The following is a 27,226-nucleotide window of genomic DNA, read 5'->3' as shown; positions in this document are numbered from 1 at the left end:
ATCACTTTTTGAGATTATCTTTGCATGCAAATCAAAGTAAATCTAATGTCTTCCCATGGCCACTAGATGGGGGTAAATTGATATAAAAGCCTCTCCCACGAGCAGCAGGCTCACGAGCGATACTTTGTTCATGTTGACTACATACAGTGCTATTTGCTTTTCAATAACCAAGCGTGTATTCGCTGTCTTTCAGTAAAAGTTTTTTTTGTTCTTAACACAAAGCCCTCCAGTCATGTCAGACAAAGGCCAAGACGTCGATTTAACTAGAGCCAAACAAAACACGGGAGTGTGGCTGGTGAAGGTTGGTGGTTTATCAGTCAGCATTGTGCTGAACCTCGACAAACTCTGGAGAATTAAACGATGGCGGTAAACTAATTCTCTCATATGAATGATAGAGGGTGTTTAACTGCGCGCTGTATATATATATATATATATATATATATATATATATATATATATATATATATATATATATATATATATATATATATATATATATATATAATCGCTTTCTCCGTCAAATTCTTTGCACATAACTATCAGTCATCTTGACCCCTGTAGCTTTTGTCTATTTGTAACACGTTAAAGTAATGGTGTACAACTCCCCTAAATCTCTCTTTATTTTAAATCGCGAGCAGGAAGATCAGAATCGCTGAGGCTTATTTATCGCGACAATTTTTCGTTAATCTTCGTAGCCAGGATTAGTAAGTAACCAGCTAGCAACCACCCAGAAAACCAGAGGAACGTACTAAGAACCACCTTAGCAACTGCACGGCAATGCCATGGCAACCCCACACCACACACATCAAGTTTAAACTCACATTTGTTTCAGAAAACGTAAACGTGCAGTTGAATCACATTATAATTAAAGTTATACTCGCCTGTGACAAATATAAACAGCACACTTTTTTTTTTTTTAGGAAACCAACATGGACCTATAACTAAAAATAGTCCCTTTCACTTCTCGTAGGTCCCCAAATATCTTTCTCAGCAGTGGGCAAAAGCATCAGGGCGAGGAGAAGTAGGCAAGCTTAAAATTGGGAAGTATGGTCTCATTTTAAACCCCGTTCGAAATTGGCGTTTTTGCATGAAATCCTTCCACTCACGCTCTCTAATCTCTCCTCCAGAGCTCAGGGGAAGACGGCGGTGAGTTTTACTCCTGTTTTTTAAAGACCTCATCTTTTATTAAGATGTCAGCGCCGATTTGCATAATTGCTATGATGTGACCCTGGGCCTGACTGACGGTTTCCTCAGGTGTCTTTCAGTCTGAACGAGGAGCTGACCGTGGTGCAGTGCTCCGGGGAGACGCCTTCGTCGGTGCGCTCGCCGAGGGAGCATCCCTTCACCGTGCAGACGGTGGGCGGCCAGACCCTCGCTGTCTTCACAGAGACCTCAGGTGAGCGGCACCCTGGAGCGCTCTCACCCCAACACAAACAGCTGAGTTGGTCTGCCGTCAATCTGTCATCGGACGATATTTGGCTATTTTGAGATGACCGGCATCAGCCAATAACCGCCTGCTTGGCTGATCAACAGAATTAATCATCAGTTAGTGCCGAGAGCTAAAAACACCCTTGTTAATGTTTTAAAATCATTTTATTTTGTCGAATACGTTTTCGTTTCAAACACATTTGCTCACTTACGCTTACATTTTACTGCCGTGTATAGACCGGGGTTAAATTAGGATTATAATCCATTTAATGTTAAACAAAATCAGACTTCTCACCACCTCTGTTTAAATACAGATTCACAAGATATAGTTTATTGGCTATGATGCTGATTTGAAATACATTTTTACGTAGGAAACGGAGAACTCCGACAATGCTTTGGAACAAATAGATAAAATATAAAGCATTTAACCCAAATAGGAAATAAGATGGTTATACAAATAATCGTGTCCTAAACTCCTCAATTTGGGAAAGGAATCAATAAAACCTCTGTGTGTTAAAATATTCAGATGCAACCCCATTTGCGATCGTTAATATTTTCGTAAGTAACCGTTTTTCTCAGGAACCGTAATAGATTACTTTTCTATTTATTTATTTATTTATTTTCTAATTAAATGTTTAAATTACTTACATGTACCTAGTTACTGAACGACGCGTTTTTAAAAGTTTATGAAAGAAATTAACATTTTTATTCCGCAAGGACACATTGAAATAGTTAAAAGTGAGAGCAAAGGCATCTGTGATGTAATACATCATTTCTATTTAAGATAAATGCTGTTGTTTTGAACTTTCTGTTCAGCTCTGTCTATGATTTTAACAAAGAATTCCAGTTGGTTTCACAAAATATTAGCAGCATTTTTAACATGGATAATTATTTGTTGAGCACCAAATTAGCATATTAGAATAATTTAATGATGCTGACAATTCAGTTAAAATATATTATGAATTGTAATAATATTTCCCAATATAACTGTCATTATTAATGGTAGTTGACCAATTTTACGGTTTAGTTTTATTATTTAACTTCTACTCTATCAGGCCGTGCAGCACTGTATTGTTTATGTTGTACAGAAACATTGCTTGAGGCTGTAATCACTGTATAAGCTTGTGGTCATCAAGGCCCTTTACTGTCGCAAAATGAAAGATTTTTGAAGATTGCAGCTTCATTGTGCATCTTATATTCACAGCATAATAATTGCAGCCTTACTGGAAATCGCACAAGGCTAAGTGTAGAATTGCAATCATTGTGTTGTGCGCTTTTGTTCACTTATGAATTTTTTTTTCTTTTTTTTTTTTCCAGTTGTCTGCTTAGCGCTCACAAGCCCCAGGTATTGATTAAGTGGTTGCTAAGCAACAGGTTGGCCACAGAAGTTGGCCATGAATAGAGGCTCTACTTGTTACAGTTAAAAGCTTTTTCTGGGGGTGGAAGGGTAACAGTGTCTTTTTCTCAGTAAGTTATGAATTGAAATGGTTCAGGGTATGAAAAGCTCTCTATTGGCTAATGCAAGGCATAAACACTCTCTTCTTTGGTATTAGTTTCTTTTTTAGCGTTGAAGAGGACATGGAGGGCTATTTGAGGGATGGAGGTCACTCGTCATCGTGCGGACGGGGAGCAGAAAAAACAGGTTTTCGAATTCTCTGTCAGAAAAGGCCAAAACAAAACCTCCGCGATGAGGGTGTGCATGCTTAGAGATGGCTTTGAACTGCACATCTATTTGTTTTAATGGCCCACGTTGACCTTGGGTTTAATGGCGGACACGTGCGTCCTTGGCTTCGTGATCGCGCATGCTCTGGTTCATCTGGTGTAGGTTATCGTTTGTTAAAAAGGACTCTTTTTATTATTATGTAAGCTATCGTTTTGAGAGAAAGACTTCTGTGGAAGCTTTTCGGAGATTTTTGAGGGTTTTGTGAGCGATTTGTGCAGCAGCGTATAGGCCAGGTGCTGCCAGGTGTGGAGGAGCTGCCGAGACTTTGATAAGCTGTCAGGGGCGAACATTTTTTCCTACTTATTAAGTCCTTCAGAATGATAGGTTGAAGAGGCAGCTCGACTTGATTGACATGGCCGCTTAAAGCCTGTTGCCGGGTTAAAGTCAGACTTCGGGAGTCGGACACTTACGCACACACACATGCGCTTTACTTGTGAAAGGCGCTTTCTTTGCGCACATTTCAATCAATGACTTGAAATAGAGATGCCACTTTTCTGCTCGAACAAAAGAGTCACGTGACGGTGGCAATCAAGGCTGGATGTTGGGGGTTGAGAAGGTAGTTTTTTTCCAGGCATGCAAGCGTGAATGTTTAGTGCATTCAGGTGGTGTTTGTTTTAAAGGGGTCATGGCATGAGAAATCAAAATTGCCTCGATCTTTTGGCATACAAGAGGTCTTTGTACCATTAAAACATCCTGCACGTTTCAGAGCTTAAAACGTCCTGCTTGTTATACAAAGCATTTATTTAAATAACTCCACCACAAAATTGACTTAACACCTTGTCGCTCTAAACCGGTAAGAGCTTTGATCGTCTAAAGAACGCAATTTAAGATATTTTGGATGAAAACCGGGAGGCTTGTGACTGTCAAGTAATAAACACTGTCAAGGTCCAGAAAGTTCTTCATTTAGGCAACGTAGCGCCATTTTGGAGAGGGTTCACTGGACACAAAAGGCATATTCTTTCTGTGTTAGCAGCGGTACATGGATGATCTGTTTTTGTTTGAATCAAATCATAAATACATGTAGACATGTACATGTAGCGTACACCGTTTGCGTCTAGTGGATACTCTCCACAATTACGCTACACTGCCAAAATGTTGAATAAAGTAAGTTCTGATGATGTTTTCATACTTTTCTGGACCTTAACATTATTTACTTGGCAGTCTCACGGTTTTCATCCAAAATATAAATACTAACATTGTGGGTAAGTGACTGACAAAATTGTAATTTTGGGGTATAGTAACCCTTTAAGCTCAAGAAACCTTTGTTTTGGATTCGATGTGAAAAGTGAAGGTTGCATCAACACCGCCTCCGGACCAGGATATTGACAATAAGTCATCTTCTCAAAACAGGCTCATCTAAATGAGTGTCAGTAGAGACTCCAGGCTTGATCGGAGCATTTTGTTTTGTAAACTAGGCACAGCGTCATGGACATTTCACGGAAAAATATGTTGAAAGATGAAGCGGAACTAGATCTGAGTGAAGCTGCATCACAAACCGTAAAAGTTTTGATCATGTTGTCAAACATGGGGGTTGCTGTTTCCCATGAAGTGACCTAAGCCCCTTAAAATTGGTTATTTTAGAGATGGGGGTCAAAGTGAGTGTTTAAAAATGATAACATTACCACAGATTTATTTGTTGTTTTCTTAAAAAGACTTTATTAACATCATAAGGAACATATTAAAGTAATAATTAAAACAATTGTGCAAAATATTCAGTTTGGTCTAACAAATACTTGTTGAATATCAGAAGTTAGCATGAAATATGCAGGTATTGTTCCTTGCATTTTTCTTGTTCGAGCTCTATGAAACTTGTTGCAGGCGTGCTTTTCTTTTACAGATGGCCTTGAATATTGCCTATTTCACGTTGTACTAACATGGCGGTGTGTTCATACTCGCGCTTTGAAAAGTACATTAGCAGGAATTTTATTTTTCGCTTTTGCTCCGTTTTTTTTCTCTGTGCCGCTGAGAAATTGGTCTCTTAAGGGCATACGAGTCCTTGAAGTCACATGTTCTCCTGACCATTAATTTTGATCAAATTGAGAGGGAGCCATTAGTCATGCCTCCTTGGGAGCACATGATGAGTATCTTTGGCTTCTTTTTTGTTATGTAGGAGTCTCATTTGCCTGGCAACAATTGGATGTGAGACTAATCCATGAATATTTCAGCTGTTAATGGGTTTCTTCCATTTGAAATAAATGCTCCTGCTTACCAGCACCCTCCCGCAGGTCTCCAGTCCCCTGCTGGCAGCGGTTTAGAAACACATCAGCCGGTGACGACGGCTAATAAGCCCTGCCGTGTCTCATTAAATATGAATGACTGATATCTGCAATTAAAAAGGACCCTGTTTTGATGTCCACACGACAAACCGTGGAGATGGAAGGCGTTTCATTTTTTCCCCCTTGTCACAAATATGTTTAAGATTCATTTTAGCGGGAGACTGCATGAGAGTGCATGACAGATTTGATGAAAACAGATGGATACTAGTGTGTGGAGATGTCGGCTAATCCAAAGTGAGTGTAACCATATGTCTGCCTTTGCCTTTCTTTGAAACAGCCGACTTAGACCGTAACTGTCAAGCAGAGCTGTTTTTTTTTTTTTTTTTTTTTTTTTTTTTTTAGAATTACTCAGCGCTCTGAATGTTTTGTTGCAAAATTCACAGTGTGCCTGATCTATTTTGAACTTGATATTTTCCCACGGTAGCTAAGCTCCTGGCTCTCTCTAATGCTCTTGCACTTCACATGCATTTTTAAGGTTGACAGGATTTTTTTTTTGGTCGATTTGTTACCGAGCTAAACGAGCGCGTCTAGTTTTCTGGGTAATACATCAGATGTTGTTTATGAATCAGTGCACACATGCTAGAATATCTGTGGTGGTGGATGTATGTATGCCACGTGCTCTAAAAATGATCAAACCCACTCGAATTTGGATCAATGCTGGAGGAAATTTAATTTTAGGTCACATTTCGCTGCATAATATTGCAAACTTACAATTTAGGACAGAGTATCTCTCGTACAAGCCGACTCCACAGCAAATAAGAAAAAATAAATGTAGCTCTATTTATACAGCCCACCGTACATCCCACAGTTCACAGACAGAACCAGTGTAGACTGTCACGTAGATGATGATCCACATTCTCATTTATAAACATGTGTTCTGAATAAATCATAATGTGGCTTTATTGTGCAAAACATTCACAGACTCCAAATTACAACCTGTTGTTCACTACATGTGTTCACATTACCAGAAATCACAAAACTTGCTCACAAATGTAATGATCGTTGCCTTTAGATTCCACAGTACTCTGCAACTCGGATTTATTATCATCTCCATCTACACCACAAACTGTTGCTCTTCATCTGTAAACAGAAGACGACTACAAACACAGTCCAAACAAAAACCCCACAGCACAGTACACATCATCTCTCTCTCTCTCTCTCTCAAGGCTGTCTGTCGGAGTGTGTCACGTTGAAGCAGTTAGCGTAGAGTATTCCAGAACAGGTTTTCGGTTGAGGACGCTGGTGTTTGTTGACGCAGGGTGGTTTTACAGCAGGTCATGTGGTGACCGTTGTGCTCGGGGTCACTTGACAAAATGCAGAGCCTCGCACTGAACCACCGATCCACGGCTGCTGTCCAGGCTGGTGAGCAGGCGGAAGCCTCCTTTGAGCGCGAGCATCACCGTCTCCAGCTTCAGGCACTCCAGCGTACACAAAAACGTGCTGTCCTGCTTCAGCACAAGCCGAGAGCCCTGCTCCGACTTGATGAAGTGCCGGAACTGGATGATGTTGGACGACACCTCGAACTCCTCCGGGAAGCCGTCCAGGCGGCTCTTGGAGATCTGCACCAGGCGGTTCTTCACCTTCTCGATGAAGCCGTGGTCGCTGCAGTAGACCCTCAGACCCTGCGAGCGCTCGTGGCTGTCCGTCACCTCCAGGAAGGCGGGCTCGCGCTGCGTGGCCTGCTGCTGCTCCCAGTCCTGCAGGGCTTGGGCCAGCTCGCTCAGCCGGTAGAAGTCGGCCTCGCGCCGGAGCAGCTCGGCTTCCTTGAAGTCGTCGGGCAGCACCAGCTCGCCCAGGCGCAAGAAGTTCAACACGTGCCGGAAGATGGGCCCGTCGCGGTCGATGAAGGTGTTGCCCATGGAGTCCACGTGCACCACGGGCTTCTTCCCCGTCACCATCTCCTCCAGCAGGGAGCCGGGGTGCTTGGCCAGGGTCTGGCGCTGCGCGGCGTACAGGTAGCCCCCCACATTGATGGTGATGGTGCCGGAGGAAGGTTTCTTGAAGCTCTTGCTGGGCTGCAGCAAGTCCGGATTGATCTGTCTCAGTTCACTCTCCATCCTTCTGAGGTTCCATTCCATGCCGTGCCTCACACCCAGCCTGCCGGAGTGTGTGGGGAGCGTGCGCGTGAGCGGGCGGGCGGGCGAATAGGAGCGCAGCTGAGCGGCGCTGGCATGGAGCGCGGGAGCAGTGTGCGCTGCCAACGGTGTCTGAGCCTTTCACAGCCACGCAAACGCACACATATATGCATGTGCGCAGGCACTCGCGGTGGGAGGAGGGGTGTTAAGGGTGGGCTCTACTGCGTCAGCGTCGGTGTGGGCTCGTTTTGCTCGCTGCCCTCCGCTCTAAAGGCTGCATTTAATCACCTTTCCACTTCAGCGCCTCTCTGGCTCGGCAATTAGCGCCGCTGCCCTGTGATGAAAGGACTCCTCGGTTGGGTGGCGGCACGTGAACTCCCCGAGAGGGCCGAATCCCATATAATGAACTCCCTCCGATGAGAGAGAGATGTTAATGCTTTGGCGTCTGTCGTGTTAAGTTGTTGCTTTGGAAAGCCGTCTGTGTGATGTGCCGACAACTGCTGGCTTTATCGCCAAACGAGAGCCGAATCGAGTGGTGTAGGTGTAGTTATGTAAATTATTTGCTAGTCTTCATATCAAAAGGGATGAATGCATTGAAGCCTTCTCGCTCTCTTTGAGAGGCTTTTGAGGCTCTCGCCATGACCCAGTTGTCGGCGGAGCAGAGAAGGAGCCTTTGATAAGGAAGCCTACGTCTTCACTTGAAGTCGTGGGGACTGAGCCCGTAATTGGCGCCAAGCCGTCTTTAAGGGTGTTGTACATACAACCGAGACGTACAGTGCTGTTTCATCATATAACCCACCCAGGGATGAGAGCCCAGAATCGATATTCTTAATATAATCCTTGTTAAACTTGGGCTGTCGGTAACAAAGTGCCTGAGCCTTTGTCTTTCGCAAAGAAGACATGCCCTTAAACGGCAGCACAATCGCTGTGACATTTTTCTCAGTGATGTCACTAACAGATGACAGCCTGTCAGTCATTTTTGATTGACAGCACCTCTGTGGGCAGCCCCAGGACGGAGGAGATGGAGCTTTCTAAAAATTTTTTTTTTTTCCGTCGTGTGTACGTGATCAGCAGCTGAGACGGGGTGGAGGCTAGTACACTGATTCGAGTGCTGAGGTTGATTTGGCTTTACATATTCATCAGATGGATTAAATTGGATGTTTTCACACATACTTCTCACTTTTTCACTGAAGGAATATTTAAAAATATCACATCATTTACATTTTGGAAGCAGATTTGTCCTTGCTACTGTTGTACGCATTATGACAGCTGGTATTTTGATTTAGTAAATTACTAGAGTTTTACTTGCTTTGGATGAGTTTTGAGCAATGGCGTGGTCTATGGGGTTTTGTCAAATAGTTGTAGCGAACTAGATGTACTGTTTTTACAAAAGCTAATTCAGATAAGATCAAATTCATCTATTTAAAGCAAGACAACCCAGGTGAAGAAAAAAATGTATGGATTACTCACAAGTTAGTTGATAGCATTTAAAGGATTAGTTCACTTTCAAAGTAAAATTTCCTGATAATTTACTCACCCCCATGTTTATGTATTTCTTTCTTCAGTCAAGAAACGGTCGAAGGTCAAAATTAGTTACAGTGCAGCTTCCAAGGGCTGTAAATGATATCAGGCAATGAATAAGGGACCTATCTAACGACACGGTCGTGCGTTTAAAAAGTCAAAAAATATATTAAAACATTCAAGATATGCACACGAAATGACATGTACATGTACATGTACATGAGCATGAGCATGTACATTTTTATATATAGGTATATATGTATTTTTTTTGAATGACTGATCGTTTCACTAGATATCTCCCTTATTCTTCGTATGGTATCGTATAGCCCTTTGAAGCTACACTGAAACTGATTTTGACCTTCAACCATTTGGTTTCCATTGAATTTTCTGAATTATGATCAAATATATACTGCAAATATGCAATAATTTTAATATATTTGGGGAATCGAAATCTGAACATTGGGTAAAACCAGATTCAAAATTGTTTCATTTTGTTGACATATCAGTCAAGGATGCTTTCGGTGTCTGTTTTTATCGCTCCATAAAATACTTTCAACAGCCAGAAAACAATTTCACAGAATTTTTTTTACATAAAATCAAAAAAACTTTAAAAACCATATCATGTAGTAAATAGGAATAAAACTCTAAAGTTTGGTGCTAATAAAGTGGAGCATCTAAAGAAATGATTTGTTTTCCAATAGTAAACTACAGATGCAAATAGATAATAAAATAAACATTTAAATGTGTACTTTAGATGTTTTCTATACACTATTCTGAAAGACGACATTCTGTGGAAGCAGAATAATTCAAAATAGTAATAATTTAAAAAAAAAAATAGTTTTTGCCTGTAGTATCTTGGATTTGTGATCTATGCAACCCTGCGCAACTTTCCTCATGACTTTTTTTTTTTTTTTTTTTAAACCATGCCGCCCATGCAAACAGCCATCTGATTACAGATTCAGTGACAGTTCATTATGGTCATATATGACTGATTATAGTTGTTATAGGCGATGGCTCGGTCATGGTTTAATCATCATGTGATTACTGGGTTTATTCATCTGCATTTGAATTGCAAACAGGGTTTAACTATGCCAGAGAAAATAGTGGGTGGCTGACCTGCTTTTTCTCATCTATCTTTTTTGTTTTAATTAGCGCACTTGTTTGTTCAACTTGAAGAGGCCCAAATTGATTTTAGTCCATCAGTGGCAGACACTCAAGCAGGCAAATGTAGATCAGAGCACATGGATAGGAGATATTAGTTAAACTGTGGAGAATAATGTAGGGCTCCACAAATGCAGAAACAATGAATGGAGACAAAGTGGAGCAAATGCTGTGCTTTGTGGCCAGATTCATAATCAGTTATGCATATTCATGAAACTACAACGGCCAAAAAAGTATTTGGACACTTAGGTTATGCATTACAAAGCAGAAGAGCAAACTGGGTGGAAATTATTTTAGAGCATGATAGCTTTTTCATGCTTTAAATCACAGATGGACCATACAGCGTATGTTATGCAAAATAAGCATATCTGAAAATGAATTAAGAATTTATTTCCACAGTTAATTCGTTCCCTTATTATGCAATTCATGATGACTTTGTACTAATCCGATCCCTTGTTTTAGCTCAATCGTGACTACAAAGGGCGACAAAATTGCACAATTTGACTAAAATTAGGGAACAACTTAAGTTGTGGAAACAAATAATTTGTCACAATAGCTTGTTTTTTTCCTTAGACATGCAATTAATTTTTGTTTTGTTTTAGTTTGAACGATATTATAGTAAAATATTGCATGAACCTGGTTTGTAAATGGTAGCATGTTCATAATAGAAATGTGGTTGATTCGTGTAAACTTTAAGAACTTTATTTGTGTGAATTTTATAAAGTATGTCCATTAAAAGCCAATGGCCACCGCTTTCCCACTGCTTACTTTGAAACCATGAAAGAAATCGAGCAAATAAATCTCTTCAAGAATGGACGGACGAATAATATCATCCTGAGGTGTTTCGTTTTTTTGATACGTTACCTCGGAAAGAACCACTGCGAAATATTCCTTTCACATTTATACATCCTCTGTTTGTTTGTTTTCCCCCTCAGTCTAAGCAGCTGAATTTCCTTAAGTATGAATTTAGCTTTTATGCTGTTGTCATGGAAACATTCTGATTCACAATAAAGTGGCGGTTACGTATGGCTGTTTGAATGGCCGCATACGAGACCGTAATGCCCTGCACCCATAAGAGCATTTGCTTCAAATCACCTGCCCTCGCAGAATGCGCACTTCTGAACGTTATTAACCCTGAGAACCGCCTCGAGAAGCTTTTGTAACGAATGCGATGAATTCATGCATTTTTAATTGCGACTTAAGTGTCTAAACGCACTCGGCAATGGCAATGCGTGCCATTGTTTGCGAAACTGTCAGTACCCTTGCTGTATTTGCGTAGCGTTTGCAGACACTAAATTACCAAGCGCTCGGTATTTCAAAACAGATGAGGAAACGAAGGCGGCAGAGTTAGAGCTGAGAGAAATCGTGCTGCAGACGTGATTTAAAAAGCCTCTGAGGCATATGATTAAGAGTCGTCTTATTATTTTACTGTCATGTCTTGTCCCAGAAATATCTCTGTCTGCTCCCTCAGAGTCCTGTGAAAAGATTAGGCTACTGTTACTGCTTCTCCGGCAAAGCTTCTCAGTGTTATGGCCCTTCGTGAATTTCAGCGCCGACTCCGTCAGCTAATGAAAAATCGTAATTGAAAAGCATAAATTAAAAGCAGCGGTCTCGGAAAATGCAACGCGCGATGCTAGACGCTTTTGGAAACGATCAAAATCAACAGGCGCCGAGGTGAGCGCTGGGCTGAAGAGACCTCGAGGCGCTGAAAAGGCTTTTCTGCGGAGACTGTGGGGATTGAAGCTCTGCCTGCAGGTGGGTGTGTGAGTGGAGGTAGAGAGGCTGTGTCCTGCTGAGGGCTGGGGATGTTATTGCTCTCGTCTCGGAGGAAGTCAAACTGGTGGGATCTTGTGAGGAGGTGGAAGGCCGACCCCCGTAACCTCGCTATCATCTCAGCATCGGATCCGCTGCCCACCATCGGTTTGAGCATCTCGCGCCACCCCCAAACTCCAGTCCTACTCCATTCAGAGCCGGCATTAATGCATCTCCGGCTGATTTAAATACGAATCCTGTGTGGAAGCGCTTATGTAACGTTACCGGGCCTCGTAAGATGCACGAGTCACGTGACGCTCGGGGAGGGACGGTGCAGAGGAGAAGCGAACCTCGAGGTCTCGGTTTGCCCTGACCCCTCTTCATAGCCTCCGGGTAATTGCGAGGAAAATGGATGCTTTGTTGAAGTTGTGAAACACAAGTGGGCGTTTTTATGGAGTTACTCCAACAAGTGCTCTAACACTCATCTGGCAATAATTGCCAATAATTGTGCGCATTAGTGCCGCTCTGATGGATTTTGTGAGTGAAATATTTCTGCCCTTTTAAAAGGCCTCTGGGACAATACCCACAAGGTATTACAGGCACCGCGGTACAATTAATACGATCAACAGAAGCAAGCTAAACCATTAGGCCATCAAACGAGAGCCCCGCAGCACAATGCCGTTCTGCAGGAGGGAGGCTCATTGGGGTTTGATTAAAATCATCACTCGTCGGCTGGTTGACCATACAAGAGTCAAACACTTCAGAATAGCGCCATAAAAACCACCTGGTTGAATCACAAAATTTCAATTGTCACCTTGAAAGAGGGGTTTCGTGCCGGTGCTTTATTAGAGAGTGCTTGCTGTTGAAGTATGTTAACGTTTTAGCACAATGCGAAGCCATTAGTTGTGCTCGCAAAAAATTCTGATATTTTTAATTGGGTTTGCTTATGCTTTGTGTACGAGTGTGTCGTGCGTGACGCATGGTGTTTGAACACGGCTGCGCAATGTTAAATGAACAGTTCGCAGTTAGCTGAAAATGTACTCTCCCCTCTCGGGCCATCCAAGACGTAGACGAGTTTATTTCTTCAGAACAAATGTGGAGAAATGCAGCATTACTACGTGACTTGCCGTCAGAATGAGAGTCCAAACAGCTGATAAAAACTATCCACTTGACTAGAGGTCCATTAAGTAAAGACAGAAGCTGTTTAATGAGCAAATCCATCATTAAGGCGTTTTAACTTTTAAATGGGTGCTGTTTGTTTGACAAAATACAGTTATATCGTTCATAATCCATAATAACGCTTTCTCCACTGTTCTCCTTCTGTTTTCCTCTCACATCAAAATCCACAGCATATTTGTATAGAATGATTTTGAACTGCTTTTGTTGGTAAACATTGCTTGATCCGTGCATATTTCTATCCTCATTCAGATGAGATGATGTTTTCATCGGAAAAAGCAATATTATGGATAGAGGTCTTTTTTAACTGGACACAATGTTAAATCTAATTATGGATTTATTACAAACTCACAGCTTTTCACTTAACAAGAGATGTTTTATAAGCTGTTTGGACTCTCATTCTGACGGCACCCATTCACTGCAGAGGGCCCATTAGTGAGCAATTAATGTCTTTTTGTTTTTAAGACAAGGTGGCTCTTGAAGGCATGGTTGTGCAGCGAGCCGAGTGTAGACCTGCAGTCAGTGAGAGCTACATGAAGCTAAAGAAGTAAGCCAAAGTTTGATCTCAATACTTCAATCTTGTCAAATGCATTTGATCTGACCTTCAAGAGATGCGTTTTATTCACAGGATCCAGATTGAAGAATCCATCAAACCTCTTCGTTTTTCCCAGAAGCTTGAGAAAGCTGTCACAACAAATTACAAACCTGTGTCCAACCATAGCCATAATGTAAGTGTGTGTGTGTGGTGAGTGTCCACCAGTCCCTTAAAATATGGAAGCGTCCTGTATTTAAAGATAAAATTATGCATCCCGTATCAAATCAAAATGGGACGTGATTAGGTTTTTTACGGTTTTTAAGTATTTTGCACTTCATAATACTAACAGCAGTTATAATGAAATCCATTTCATAAGAAGGATTGGGAAGGTTATTTGTGCATGGTTACGTTTTGTTTCCATAGCGATGGAGTCTCCAGAATGCACTGCGCTAAAAACCTTTCATCTGCCCTTTGAAGGCTCTCCAGATGTAGGGCCGAATGAATGAATATGCTACATCATTTAGATTAAAATGGAAGAAATGACTGCGTAGTAATGTAGTCCTAATTTAAGCAAATTAATTAAAAAAATAAAAATTAATCCAATTCAAGTAAAAGCTGCAGAACCGTCCAGAAATAATGAAAAATAATCAAATTTAAAATAATATTGTGTTGCGAGTTTAGATACTTTAACATGCTGTCTTCGCTGATTATTTGTCATGCATTTTGTGCGTGTGAGATACAATAATGTGAGCAAATGAACGAATGCTGTGGATTATGCCTCCGTTCAGGTGGAATATGAGAAGAGAAAGAAAGAGGAAGGCAAGCGTGCAAGAGCTGACAAGCAGAAGGTTCTGGAAATGCTCTTCTCTGCCTTTGAGAAGCACCAGTACTACAACATCAGAGACCTGGTGGACATCACGAAGCAGCCGGTGGTAAGCGGTCCAGCTCCAGGCAGTTGAACGTTGAAACACTGTGCCATTTATATAAACGAGAGCTTGTGCCTCCTCTCGTGAAAAGAAGTACACTTTTGAAAAGAGTACTCTGGTAACACTTTAGTGTAAGCACCAGTTCTCACTATTAACTGGTCGATTATTAGCATGCACATTATTAATATATTGGCTGTTTATTAATACTTATAATGCATATATTCTGCATTATCATATTCTAGATCCCTAATCCTAAACTTACTAACTACTAATGAGCATAAAATTAGGAGTTTTAGGAAAAAGGCATAGTTGGTTGGTTAAAGACAAGACATTATTTGTTATTCGCAATTAAATTAACGTGTATCATAGGTTTATATTAAATGTAGTTTTTCAGAGTGCTTTTTTTCTTTTAACCATCAATACTGTTTCACCACGCTATTATGTTAAGATAAAATATCTTTGAATGTAATTTATTTTGAAACTCCATTAAGTATTTCATATATATGTAATTAGACATTTGAATTGAGGTTGCAATTTGCAAGGGTTCATCAAAATGGATGTTTGCTCTGTTAATGACCATTTTAAATCAATCTTTTCTGTTGTTTTATCAGAAGTTACACCCGAGAGAGATTAAACCAAGTTACAAGAAATCGCAAATATTCTACACGGGCTTGGTGTTGATTATATTATCATAGTAAAAATGAGCTCTTGATGATCCGGTGAATAATTACCACTTGACTGCTGCCTCAGTCTCCCTCAAGGATTGGAGAAATATAAATGTGATTGAAGTTACATGAGTCATAACTAAAAAGAAACTAAACAGAACCGAGTAAGATAATTGTTACTTCCCACGGTGTTCTTGCCATTTAGTGGATAGATTGCACTGAGTGAGGCTAAATAAAGAATTTAGCACTCTTCACAAAGTTGTTAAAGAGCCGTGGTTAAGAGTTGGATGTATGATCATATCTTCACTCTTAAAAATAAAGGTGCTTAGCGAGGCTGTACAGGAACCATTTTTAGATCCACCATTCAGTCAAAGGTTCTTTTAAAGAACCAACTCTTTAGAATCTTAAGAACCTTCTTTCGCCACATAGAACCTTTTGTGAAACTGAAAGATTCTTCAGATGCTGAAGGTTCTTTATGGAACCATTCAGACAAAAACGGTTCTTCTATGACATTTTTTAGGAGCGCTGGCAGCACGTGTTCACCCTGTCCATCTGCTCTTCCTCTAGATTTACCTGAAGGAGATTCTTCGGGAGATCGGGGTGTATAATTCCCGAGGGCCTCATAAGAGCACCTGGGAGCTGAAACCAGAGTATCGCCACTACGAGGAAGGACAGGAGGAAGAGGAGGAGAAGATGGAGTAATCCGCTTTACATAAGCCTGGGTTGGTTTTGCTTTCATGTAGCGGTTGTTTGTTTCTGTGCCAGATTTGTTTCGGTCTCGTTCACTCCCAGGTGGAACGAATGTCAGTATAAAAGAAATCAAGATAAAACTTTTTTTTTTTCTTGGGTTACATAACGAAGCGTTTCTCTAAGAGCATTATGAAATGAATACTGTAATTTGCATGACTCTCGACAGTCTTCTGAGTTAAGAGCACTTGTGTTTATGGTTACAGAAGCGCATTAATAACATTAATGAAAACGCAGTCACCCTTTGGACTTTCCATTAGTTTAATAGTTTCATAACTCAGTAACAGTTCTGTCCTGCTGGGCCTGAATAATCACATGCGAGACTAAATTGCTCGAGATCACTGGCAGGTCATACTTCACCACGAAACTAAATTAAAACTAAATTTGCATTGCAATATCAAGCATATTTGTAGGACCGACAAGAATTTTTGGGGAGCATTATGTAATCGGTTTCTCCCAGAATTCACTACTGTAACGGATTTTAGTGCGTCCGTGTTTAACATTGTGCTCTGGGGTTTACAAGTCAACACTAACATTCATAATTTATACTTTTGTTTTGGAAGTTGAGAATTTCTACAGAACAAAAAATAAAAATGGATATCTACCCCAGCAGGCTCTATTTTTTTATATATATAAAAAATAAAATAAACCCCCACCACCAATACATTACAGTTATAAGTGCATTTAATTTGTAACAGGACTAAAGCCTATAGATAATATAAAATGTAAAAGTACTCCAGTGTACTCATTAATTTTCCTACAAGCATTAAACACTGTTCTATAGTTTAAGACACAGGCAAGATATTTGTAATTACAGTAAGCAAGCATTAAAACAAGAACTCAATGCAGTAGTCTTTGTTTGCATTGTTAAATGTTTATTATGAAACGGGAAGCTCCAGATATTACAGTGAAAAGCATGAAACAATAACATTACTGTTATTGTTACTGTAATGTCATAAACGATACATTTACATTTGTGTTCATCTGGGCTTTCTCTCCGAGCCCTATCCGATGTGTGAAGACCATGTGTGGTAGGTACTGTAGGTGTGAAATTCTCATTCGATCGCCACCATTTTTTTTCCCTTTTCGGCCCTCCACTGTTATTTTTCATCAGCTCGGGTTGATCCAGCATGCCATCTGGATTTATAGTTTTGCCTGTGGAAAAACTGGCAGTAGAGAAGGAATCAAAAATAGAGCCCTCAGACCTTAAAGCACACGAAGCAGCACAGACAGCATGTGCTCAGGTAATACATGCTATTATGTAGTTTCACTGGTCGTGACCTCAGAGATTTGTGGTCATCATTGCACATCTTTACTGCGTTAACGTCTTGACATTCACTTTAGTCCATGTTGCTAAACCATCTGCACTAAAGGTGCATTTAAGACCGTTTGAAGTGCTATACCTTACAATCCTTTGTGGTCCTATTTTCGTTGCGTGCCATTCAAAAGTTTCACTTCATATTGGCTTTGCTACGAAAAAAAAAACAGCATTAGGCTCATTCACCATCCACACAGGCATAATATCAGTAATAATGCATATTCATGAGGCAGAAGGGCTCTTGACATAGTGAGCACTTACCCGTATGCTAATGCAGTACCTGATGGACAGGTAACAGCCGCCTCCTGCATGTTAAATGCATTTTCATTTAATGAGCGCCTTGCTGCTGCTCTCGGGTGATGCAAGGACCCGAGTGAGAGCAAGCCGCCCTTATCCTGTGTCCTGCAGCCAGACTAGTGAGAAGGAGGGGAGGGTCAGTCACTTTTACAAAATTAACAAGCCAGTTTTCACCACTACTTACAAAAAAACCAAAAATTCTTAGAATAGTGGGATATAAACCAATTGTGTTACCAAAATTGAATTCTGGCGAAAAAAAAAAAAAAAAAAAAAAATTGGTATTTGCTTGCTCTTAAAATAAATTGAGATGTAAACGATGAGATTACATAATTGTATATCTGGAAAAAGTGAGAATTGAGAGATTATATTGCAAGTCTGACATCAGAACTGCACGTTTGTTTATTTCTTAGTTGGTCTCAATTGAGAAGAGTCTTAAAAAAAAGCTCACAATTGTGAGAGGGAAAAAAATACGAAGTTGACTTCCACATAAGGGTCAGCGAGGAAAATAAAGACGTTAAACAATCACAGAAAATAACTCATGTGAAGCCATTGCGCGCCCTGTTGGGACGATTTTTTTTTTTTTTTTCTCGGTGTATGAAATTTTCACATGACAAGACTACAATAAACTGCCACTTGCAAAACTGCAAGTCAAGTTCATTAAATTCAAATTATAACTTTGTGCAATAAAGTTGTGCAAGCCCGTTTCCGCCACTGAATTAAAAATAAAATAAAAAAAAAAGGTTATAATGACTTGTCTCAGAATTGCGAGAAAGTCGCATTAACCTTTTTTATCCAGCGGGGGAAACGGGTTTCCGCGGTTTGTAGATTAAGCTCTCGCACGTTAAAGTGGTGAGCTCTTTCTCGGCGCAGAGCACGTGTTCAGCAGGCCGGACCACTCAACACATATGCGCTCAAGACGTGTTTAAGATCACGTTACCTGATACGCAGTCTTGGTAAGTCATGATAGCGAGCTGTAATTCTGCCATTGACATGAGAGCAGAAGACCGCTGCCGCCGCCTCGTCTTCGAGAAAGAGGGGGAAACTCTCCGTTTCCCGGGGTTTAAAAGAGGCAGGAAATGCGTCACTTGCTTCTCTCCGCCCATCGGCTGGACACGTGCGCCCTCTACAGGACACACGTGACACTTCAGTAACGACGAAATCAAAAACAAACGCTTAATAGCGAATAAACATGCTGTCAGCTTTATGTGTGTATATGAGATCTAAGTAGTCTAGAAGGTAATTGTTATGTTTTGGTGGTTCTTGACATAACTCACGAAGATGCTCGAAAACACCTCCCAGGAGCTCCGTTAAAGGCTTTAGGGGGAATTGCAGTCAGATGTGTTCACTGTGCATAGCCCACAGAAGAAAAAAAAGTCTAAACAGGACTGTATAAGTTAGATGGATGCAACGTGACAACTTTAAGATGAGCATTAGAAGAATAAACCAGTTTTGAGGAAGTCAGTGTTCATTCATTTAACATTTTTCTCCAAGCACATTAATATTACAAAGATGCATTAATATTTATACATTTCTGACACATTTGATTAATCGGAGGTTTTGCATGTTTTTTTACTACACGTGTTCTTTTCAATGAATTCAAAAGCCATGCGGAAAGACGGTGTCTCTTTTGTCTAAAAGCAGTATTATCGTTCAGAGGAAAGCTAACGCGTTTGATAGCACGACTAGAACCTCGCTTTTGATAAACGTGCTGTCAGACGAAAACGGCACAGACAGGTTTCAGGTGTTCGGTCCCGCCTGTAGGTTACTCTTAGTATCAGTAGGTGGTGCTGTTCACCAAGCCATACGATCATTAAACACGACAATAACTCAAAGACGACTCTTAAAACAAACCTATGGATAGACCCCCGGCCTCCTAGTAATGCATTTCATTAATGCTGATCACCAAGCACCCCCGTAACAGTGAAGCACCGTATAAACTAGGGTAAACACAATCTAATCTAATGCTGGAAACGGCGCTTAGGGGGCTTTTTGAGCTCAGACAGATGATTAATGCCGCTCCTTTTTTTGCCTAATTAGTGTCTGGGCAAAATTAAGCCATTTGCAACTGATTTTATTCCCCCTCGGGATACAGATAAAGTAAACCGAACCTATTAGTGTGAAAAAAACACACTTTTTTTACGAGGCTGGTAAAATAACAACGCACTTTTGTCGCACAAACTCAGAGACGTCCAGATGAGGGCAGCAGCGCGTTACTGTCTCTCTCTCGGACAGAGGAAACACCGATGAAGTTTAAGCTCGCGTGAAAGATTTTACTTCCGGAACCAGTGCGTTTTAAAACTAGTGCATGCACAGAGGCAGATTGGCTTTTAAAACGAGATCTTCAGGCCCTCCCTTTTATTCAATGCCTTCTTTTGGCCCATAATCCATTTACAGTGTCCTGCGGCGGTGACCGGCCATATTGCAAGCGCTCCCAATATGGGAGAGTTGTCCACCTGAGAGATACCAGGAAAGAGCAATCAAATTCTCACATTACCAACAACTTAGCATGTTCAGCTGACTATCCAATTATCCGTCGCCCCTTGATACACCAGCCAGTGACTCAATTACAATAAAATGCTTATGCTCTTGGCTGAAGATGGCTGTCCCTCAGTCGGTGCTGGTTTGTGTCTCCTCAGAGATATGCTGCATGTTTGCAGATGAGCAGCGCCGGGTCATAAACGCCCAGTGCAATTAAAGCCTTCAAACTGGGGACCAGACTCTGAGTGATTTATCAAAATCAGCTTCTTTCCGGTTTTCATCTGGAGAAAAGAGAAAGACCTTTTAACCCTTTCCTACGACACACGCAAAGCAGTCGATATCCGGCTCGAAGCTCAAATGTTGGTCGGCTGGCGGAGTAAAATCTTCCCCCGGAGAAGTGCTGGGGCACGCTCATGCAGTTTTCGGGGAAATTAATGTTTTTAAATATTAAAGGTTTCAGAGATTTACTTTGATCGTTCATTTCTGTTTCCGCGCGTGCTGTCGGGTTATATTTATGACAGTAATTTTACTGTATTTAATTGGAATATGAATATTTTAATGTGCATTTAAGCTGTAAGGGACTGTCGGAAAATGTGATTTTAATCACAGAATTATTGAGTGGCTCTGCAAAAGGCAAAAGGGTCAGGCTTTAAAATTCGCGGGATGTGATTTTTTCTTTTGAGCAGTAGACAAATATATCGCGAAAACTCACAATAGATCGTTTTCAGATATTTATCAGCCAGCAAAAACAATCATTTGGAGTGAATATTAAACAAATTAAGTACGTTGTTTGAAATGACGTTGCTTGTCTTTGAGTCAATAATCTGAGGCTTCAATATATATCCCAGTTTCTTTGAACAGAAATGAGATAATTAGATAATATGAGATAATGCCAAGTAACTAACTTTCATTATTTGGCAAATAAATGAATTAATATGTAATTATATTGTATTATGACTATGCAAAATAGTAGGCCTAGCCTTTTGGAGCCCACTGTGTCTATTAACGTCACTGACGTATCGTTTTTGACATAACTCATATTGTTTTAATTCCTCAATGGTTAAGTCATATAGAGAATCAGGGTAGTCTGGGGCCGCAGCGCCTTTTTTGGGAATGTCATGTGAGAGCGCCGATGCCGTTTTGCCTGAAAATAAAGTTGGAGCTGTCTGGAAGTTGTGGAATGTGTGGCCGGCTCAGGGCCAGGGCTGTGTTTGGAGACAACTGGGCCGGAGAGCAGGGTTCTCAGGGACACCCAGACAGACGGGAGGCAGGTACTGCTGATCTTCATCCTTCTCCTCCCACCGCATCCAAGAATGATCTAAGAATAGCCTTCATCGCAGCTGAGCAGTGTCCCGTTTGTGAAAGGAGTCCGTCACTTTCTGCTGAAGGGAGGACAGTGCTGCTGATGCCGGTGCTTCGAGATGCCCTTCGGCAAAGTGTTGGTATTAATGGACATTCGGCCCTCAGCCTCTCCCACTGGAATATTAAAGGCACGGTGCACTCAGAGGCTGTCATTTTTCACTCTCCATCTTGCGCCAACCTTTTCCTATGAAACAAAACAAATATCTATCTATATCTATATCTAACCCTGAAACATTAGATCCCACCGAATTTCATTGTATGTTAATATAAAATAAAATACTAACATTTTTGTACTATACCGGCATGCCATTTTCTTTCTTTTCCCTTTTTTAAACAAAAAAGGAACGATTCCTCCAAATGTTCAAGCTGCTTTTCTCCATACAGTGAAAGTCATTGGAGCCCAGGCGCTTTCGTGTACTTTTAAAACCCTTAAAGTACTGTTAAAAAAGGAAAAGTTTGTTTTAAAAATGAAAATTGTGTCATCATTTACTAACCCTCGAGTAGTTCCTTTGTTGTAATATTTTGAAGAAAGCTTGTAACCAGGCTGTTTTGAGTCACTATCGACTTCCATAGTAGGAAAAGAAAATACTATGGATGTCAATGGTGACCCAAAACAGCCTGGTTTACAAGCTTTCTTCAAAATATCTTTTATTATATATTTTTATTTTATTTTAGTTTTAATGTTTTAATAGATTTTATTGTTGAAATGTTGTTGTTTTGTCATTTTATTACCTTTATTTTTATTATATCCAAATAGTTAATTGTATTATTTTCAGAAGGTAATTTTAATGAAATTTTATTTCAGTTTTAGTTTATTCTATTTTATTGTGTGTTTTTTCATGTTTATTGGCTTTCTTTCTTTTTATTTTTTTTTAAATTTGTCTATATATTTATTTTATTAATTTCATAGTGTTTCATAAAAGTTATGTGACGTGTACATGCAGTGCATACAAGTGAGGAAAAGACCAAAATATATTATTTTCTGACAAGCTCGTTCGACGACTATAGTCACTTTACATTATCAGCAGCTTGCCTATTTTTCTACATATCTGCTACTTTATTTCACAAAAGAAAGAAATGAGTATTAAAAATAATACTAACACGAACCATCCCTGTAGGCAGCAGCGAAATACCTCACTTCATCTCCGATCTTTTTCAGAGCACGTCTTTAAGGACCATTTCCCATCGCTCTGTAAAGTGCCTTACATGTCTTACAGCAAATAAAAAGTCACCCATGCAGAAACAGACACTGCGCATTACAAGCCAAATCCCAGGAGGACAATAACAGTTAATTCCTTTCATTATTTTATTCCCATTGCAGGGAGTTATAAATTTAACAAAGTCGTCTTGAAACTATTCCAGAAACTCCCAGGGCAGCCCTAAGGTTTAATGGAGCGTGCATGCTCTTATCTGTGGTAATGGCCAGTTTGGTTACTGGAGGATGGGAGAGGACTCAAACATTAGCCCGTGTGATGCCAAGGTGACGGTGTGCTGCTGGCTGTTTGTACTGGGCATTAAAAATCACAGCAATCAGGGAAATACATTTCAACCCTGTGCTTGATGTAGAGGAGAAATAAGCTTGTGGGTGTGTGATGGTAACACACGATGTGCTCTTTCAATGACACGCAATGAAAGCTTGTGAAAAACAAGTACTTTAGCATTCTTTTATAGCTGATCTCAATTGCTTTGGCTCAGTCCTGAATGATTTTATTACATTTTTCGAAAAAGCAAGTTCAGATCTCTGAACAATTAACTTGTTGTTCACATCGGATGAGAATTTCTTATTGATTTGAGTAAAGTCTGCAATTGTCTGTAGTTTGCACAGCAACTAACTGCATACGGCTTGAGTCGATTCCCATTCAATTATGGAAAACTTGACGTTGACGTTGTTTGTAATGTCTGATAAATTGTCAAATGACGTCTAATTGCAGAACAATCTCAATCAAGTTTGGGAGCCTATATATTAATACATTCACACAGCAATAATGTACTGTATAAATACAAACGCTCGTATACTCAACGGATATTAGATTTAAAAAAACCCAATGTTAATCTTAATTTCCACGGTTGACTGTCATGGTGAAAAAACTATATTTTTGACCAGTGTGGCTCACACAATGACAAAAACGGTAAAAAGTGTTTTTCAAAGGTACAAAACAGATTTCAGTACTTTAATAGGTTGGCATATTAACATTGTATGAGTTAATAAAATTACGGTATTTAACTGAAAACATTTTTACCACATTTTCTACGGTAGAATAAAAAAAATTTTACCTTAAATTTTACTGATTTTTTTACAGTGTATAAATGCATTCTTTAAAATACAGTGAGTTACTAGGCACTATATACTAACATGTTTGTGCTCCAAAAATCTGAAACCTGCAGTATCATTAGTTTCTATTAGCTTCTGTAAAAAGCAGCTTTCTACATCAGCCATTCCTACGTTTTAGTGTATTTTTATGATTTTTTTTTTTTGTTGTTGTTGTTGTAATGTTTCTTTTTTAAGCAATTATATCATATTAGATGTTCACGAGTGCCCAATTTTTCAGAGTACTCTTAAAAGCATGAAAAAGACTTATATTTCCCCCTCTCATCTGTCTTTGACGTCACTGCGAAGGATAACTCTCAACGAAGGGCTTGAGACGAGACTGGAGGCCAAAACATCCACAGAACAGGCCTGTCAATTTTATACATAAAATATAAATATATAAATCACATCTCAACAGAAGGATGGTATATATATATATGTATATACACATAACTGTAGGGGGTGCCAAAGTCCCTGAAATTACAGAAATATACACATAAAACGTTTGCGCATTGCATTCATATCCTGGATTTATCAGTACATAGTATGTTTTATAAATAAGATGTAAAAATGTGGTCCTCCAAATTTACAGTTTTAATGGATTAAGCACTTTCTTTATAATGGTTTTCTATGTGTTAACCGCATGCCGTGTGACTTGAGTTTCTATTCTGGGCGCATTTGTTCACTTATATGTTGTGTGCATCATTATACAATTTATAAATTTGGTCTGTTAATATTGCTGTCTTAGTGCAGTAGTAGTTAGTACAAAACCGGTAAAAATAACTGGCGAGGCATTGTTTTTCTCAAATGAACTCTGGCAGTCTGCACAATCATGATGTCATTTTCCTGCAGCTCGGTGATTGGCTGAGTAAAAACGGGCATGTCAAAAGATAGCGAAATTCACATCGCATGTGCCAGCCAAGCAACTACTATTGAGAGAAATCTGAATGCTAAAGATTTAATTTGAACGGACAGCCTCTCATAACTTTATTAGTACATTTCCATTAACAATTAAAACATAACATCATTAGAACAAAGGTTAACAACATGTTTAACTGTGTTAAACTATCCAAAAATATTAAAAATTTATAGGAATTTGCCCAGAAGTGACGTGGTTTGGAGAGCAAGTTTAAAGGCAAAAACTTTGAGCATTGCTCTTTCAGTGCAGAATTAAAATTGGTATGGTGCAAAGCCTTTGAAGTGCATTATCTGTCACATCTGTGCCACATGTCAGGGAACACGTGTGAAGGAGACATAAACACACTAAATAAGAGCAGATTCGGGTTACAGCTGTGCAATCTAAAAGATCAAACAATGCGCCTATCAGCAAGCTTGCAAAAGGGTCGTAGTCCTGCAGCTGGAGGTGTATGTTTGCCAGGATTGAGCTTGATTGGCTTGCTTTTGAAAACACTTGTTAGCTCTTTATGTGGTTACTGAGCTTCATGTCAATTATCCGATCATACTGTCGCCGCTTTATGCATTCGATTCTCTGATGTGCAGAATCTCATTAGTTTCTAATTTAGTGAATATGGTGCGTTCGCTCCAAGCGCATTAACAGGAGTGCTGTGAACATGACATCAGAAACGAGCTGTACACCAGAGAGATAGAGAAAGCACACATGTGGGTGTCGTACACGGCCAGGGCTCTGGCTCGCAGCGAGAAAGGGAGGAGTCCGGGAACGAGGCAAAGAATGACGTTTTCTCTCAATAAAATCCCTTGTTTTCTGTATCACGGTGAAAGGACACGAAACCGGCCCAGTTCCAGCCTCATTACCATGCCCTTTTGGACAGGGTTCAGACTACTTTAATGTCAGCTCTGTTGGCAAAGCTCCGGTTTGCACAGCGCGGCTCCTCAAGAGTCTGTTCGCTACCAGCTTGCATTTAGGCTGCATTCTGAGGAGTTCTTGTTTAAACAAGAAGGAGGTGTGACCGTTGTGAAGTGGAGTTGTTTGCTGCTTGTTAAGTCTTATAAAGCAAGACACAGGCAAAACCGTTGTTGTATTAGGCACTGGTCACTTTTTATTTGCCTTTTTTAACTCGTCTTCTTTCAGACAAGTGGAAAGAACAAGTCCAAACACACATTTATTTTACACATCTGTCAATTTTAAGTGCAGTACATTTTTTTCTCACGCACTAAAGCAGAAATCTCCAGTTAAGTAGCACTACACACACACCATTTGTATTTGTTTTACAATTAATTTATTTACACTTATTTGTATTACAATTAATTTTCTAAAGGTTTTTAGAGAGGGGGTTGTTCATATAATTTGGCGTTTTATTCCTAAATATATTCTTTTGAATGACAGAATTTTTCATTACATTTGTTTTGGTCGATATTAGTCATTTCAAATAGTCCCAAGCGTGACAAATCATTTTTTACAGCAATTTTATTTACAAATGTCTGTCGACATAACATTAGATACATGCAATGTAATTATAGATAAAAAATAATAATGACATTTTTCAGTTTTACATTTTAGTATATAGTATGAACTTTCACATAAAAAAACGAAATATATTAGTTACATAATGGCTATAAAACTGAAGTTTATTTGTTCATTTATTTTATTATTATTATTATTATTACTTTTTACTATTACTCAAAATGTTTTATTTAAAAGGTTTTTAGGAAACAAATCAAATCTTTCCGTGTGTGTGTGTGTGTGTGTGTTTACCAGAGACCGCTGGATATGTGTGTAATCAAATCCACTGAAAAGACATAAGATGGAAACTCAATTAGCTTTTCCCCTTGTGGTTGCACTGAGGATCTACGTCTAATCAAAAGTGTCCAATGATATTACAAAAGAAGAACGTTGGAGTGCTTTCTACTTCCCAGTGTTCTGCTTTATATCTCCTGTGTCCTGTTTTCCCCTTTCAGCAGCTGTGGACGCGTAGACGCAAGCAGCACAGACATCTGTAGCTTAGCTACGTTTCTTTAAATTAAAAACAATTTATTTGGAGATGTTCCCAATCGGTGATTAGTCAACCAAGGCTACATTCACTCTTGAGGGTCCTCGGAAAGACTGCTACTTTGCTTTAAACATATGACTTTTTGAAACATTGATGTTATTAAATTATTACAGTGGACAATAGATTGCACAAATTATATGTAATAATAATAATAATAATAATAATATGTTTTGTCCATCAACATGGATGACAGCTGTGTGCATGCACAGGAAATTTGATTCGATTGAGCCCCAGGCATTCACTTAAAATAAATCAATGTAACGACCATTTTAATGATTTAACCGTGATTATAGTGAAAATTATCGTTTCTGGAAAAAGTGCCTTGATTGCACGCAGTTCTAGAGCTGAACACTCAACCAACTTTATTTATATAGCACCAATAAAAGCAATAATTGCTGACCAAGGGGCTGTCCGATCAATCGAATCTCAATGAGTTTGCACACAACATGAATTTCAGCACAGAACAGAGCTGACCCAGCGAGAGAAAAGAGATGGGTTTCCAGTTTTGC

The 27,226-nt window shown here is 39.8% G+C and overlaps 2 protein-coding genes and 1 long non-coding RNA gene across 3 annotated transcripts; 1 reads left to right on the top strand and 2 right to left on the bottom strand.

Annotated features, from left to right (window-relative positions):
• Window positions 1-127: 127 nt before the first annotated feature.
• gtf2f2b (general transcription factor IIF, polypeptide 2b) lies at window positions 128-16,594 on the top strand. The gene is made up of 8 exons (XM_043248149.1): window positions 128-301; window positions 971-1,044; window positions 1,128-1,146; window positions 1,255-1,396; window positions 13,578-13,659; window positions 13,741-13,840; window positions 14,436-14,579; window positions 15,806-16,594. The coding sequence occupies exons 1-8, from the start codon at window positions 233-235 to the stop codon at window positions 15,938-15,940; spliced, it is 765 nt and encodes a 254-aa protein (XP_043104084.1). The 5' UTR covers window positions 128-232; the 3' UTR covers window positions 15,941-16,594.
• Window positions 6,073-7,992, bottom strand: kctd4 (potassium channel tetramerization domain containing 4). Its single transcript, XM_043248148.1, has one exon. It carries the CDS (start codon window positions 7,503-7,505, stop codon window positions 6,729-6,731), a length of 777 nt encoding a protein of 258 aa, XP_043104083.1. The 5' UTR covers window positions 7,506-7,992; the 3' UTR covers window positions 6,073-6,728.
• Window positions 16,595-16,839: 245 nt separating the features above from the next.
• LOC122351258 lies at window positions 16,840-18,694 on the bottom strand. Its single transcript, XR_006251720.1, has 4 exons — window positions 18,538-18,694; window positions 17,565-17,716; window positions 17,389-17,455; window positions 16,840-17,151 (listed from the first exon to the last, which is right to left on the bottom strand). It is a non-coding gene; the product is annotated as an uncharacterized LOC122351258 (long non-coding RNA).
• Between the last annotated feature and the right edge of the window lie 8,532 nt (window positions 18,695-27,226).

The sequence above is a fragment of the Puntigrus tetrazona genome, chromosome 9 (assembly GCF_018831695.1).
Source record: "Puntigrus tetrazona isolate hp1 chromosome 9, ASM1883169v1, whole genome shotgun sequence".
In the NCBI taxonomy this organism is placed as follows: Eukaryota; Metazoa; Chordata; class Actinopteri; order Cypriniformes; family Cyprinidae; genus Puntigrus; species Puntigrus tetrazona.
Note: the sequence above shows the minus strand (reverse complement) of the source record. Positions and strands in the feature narration are given on the sequence as shown.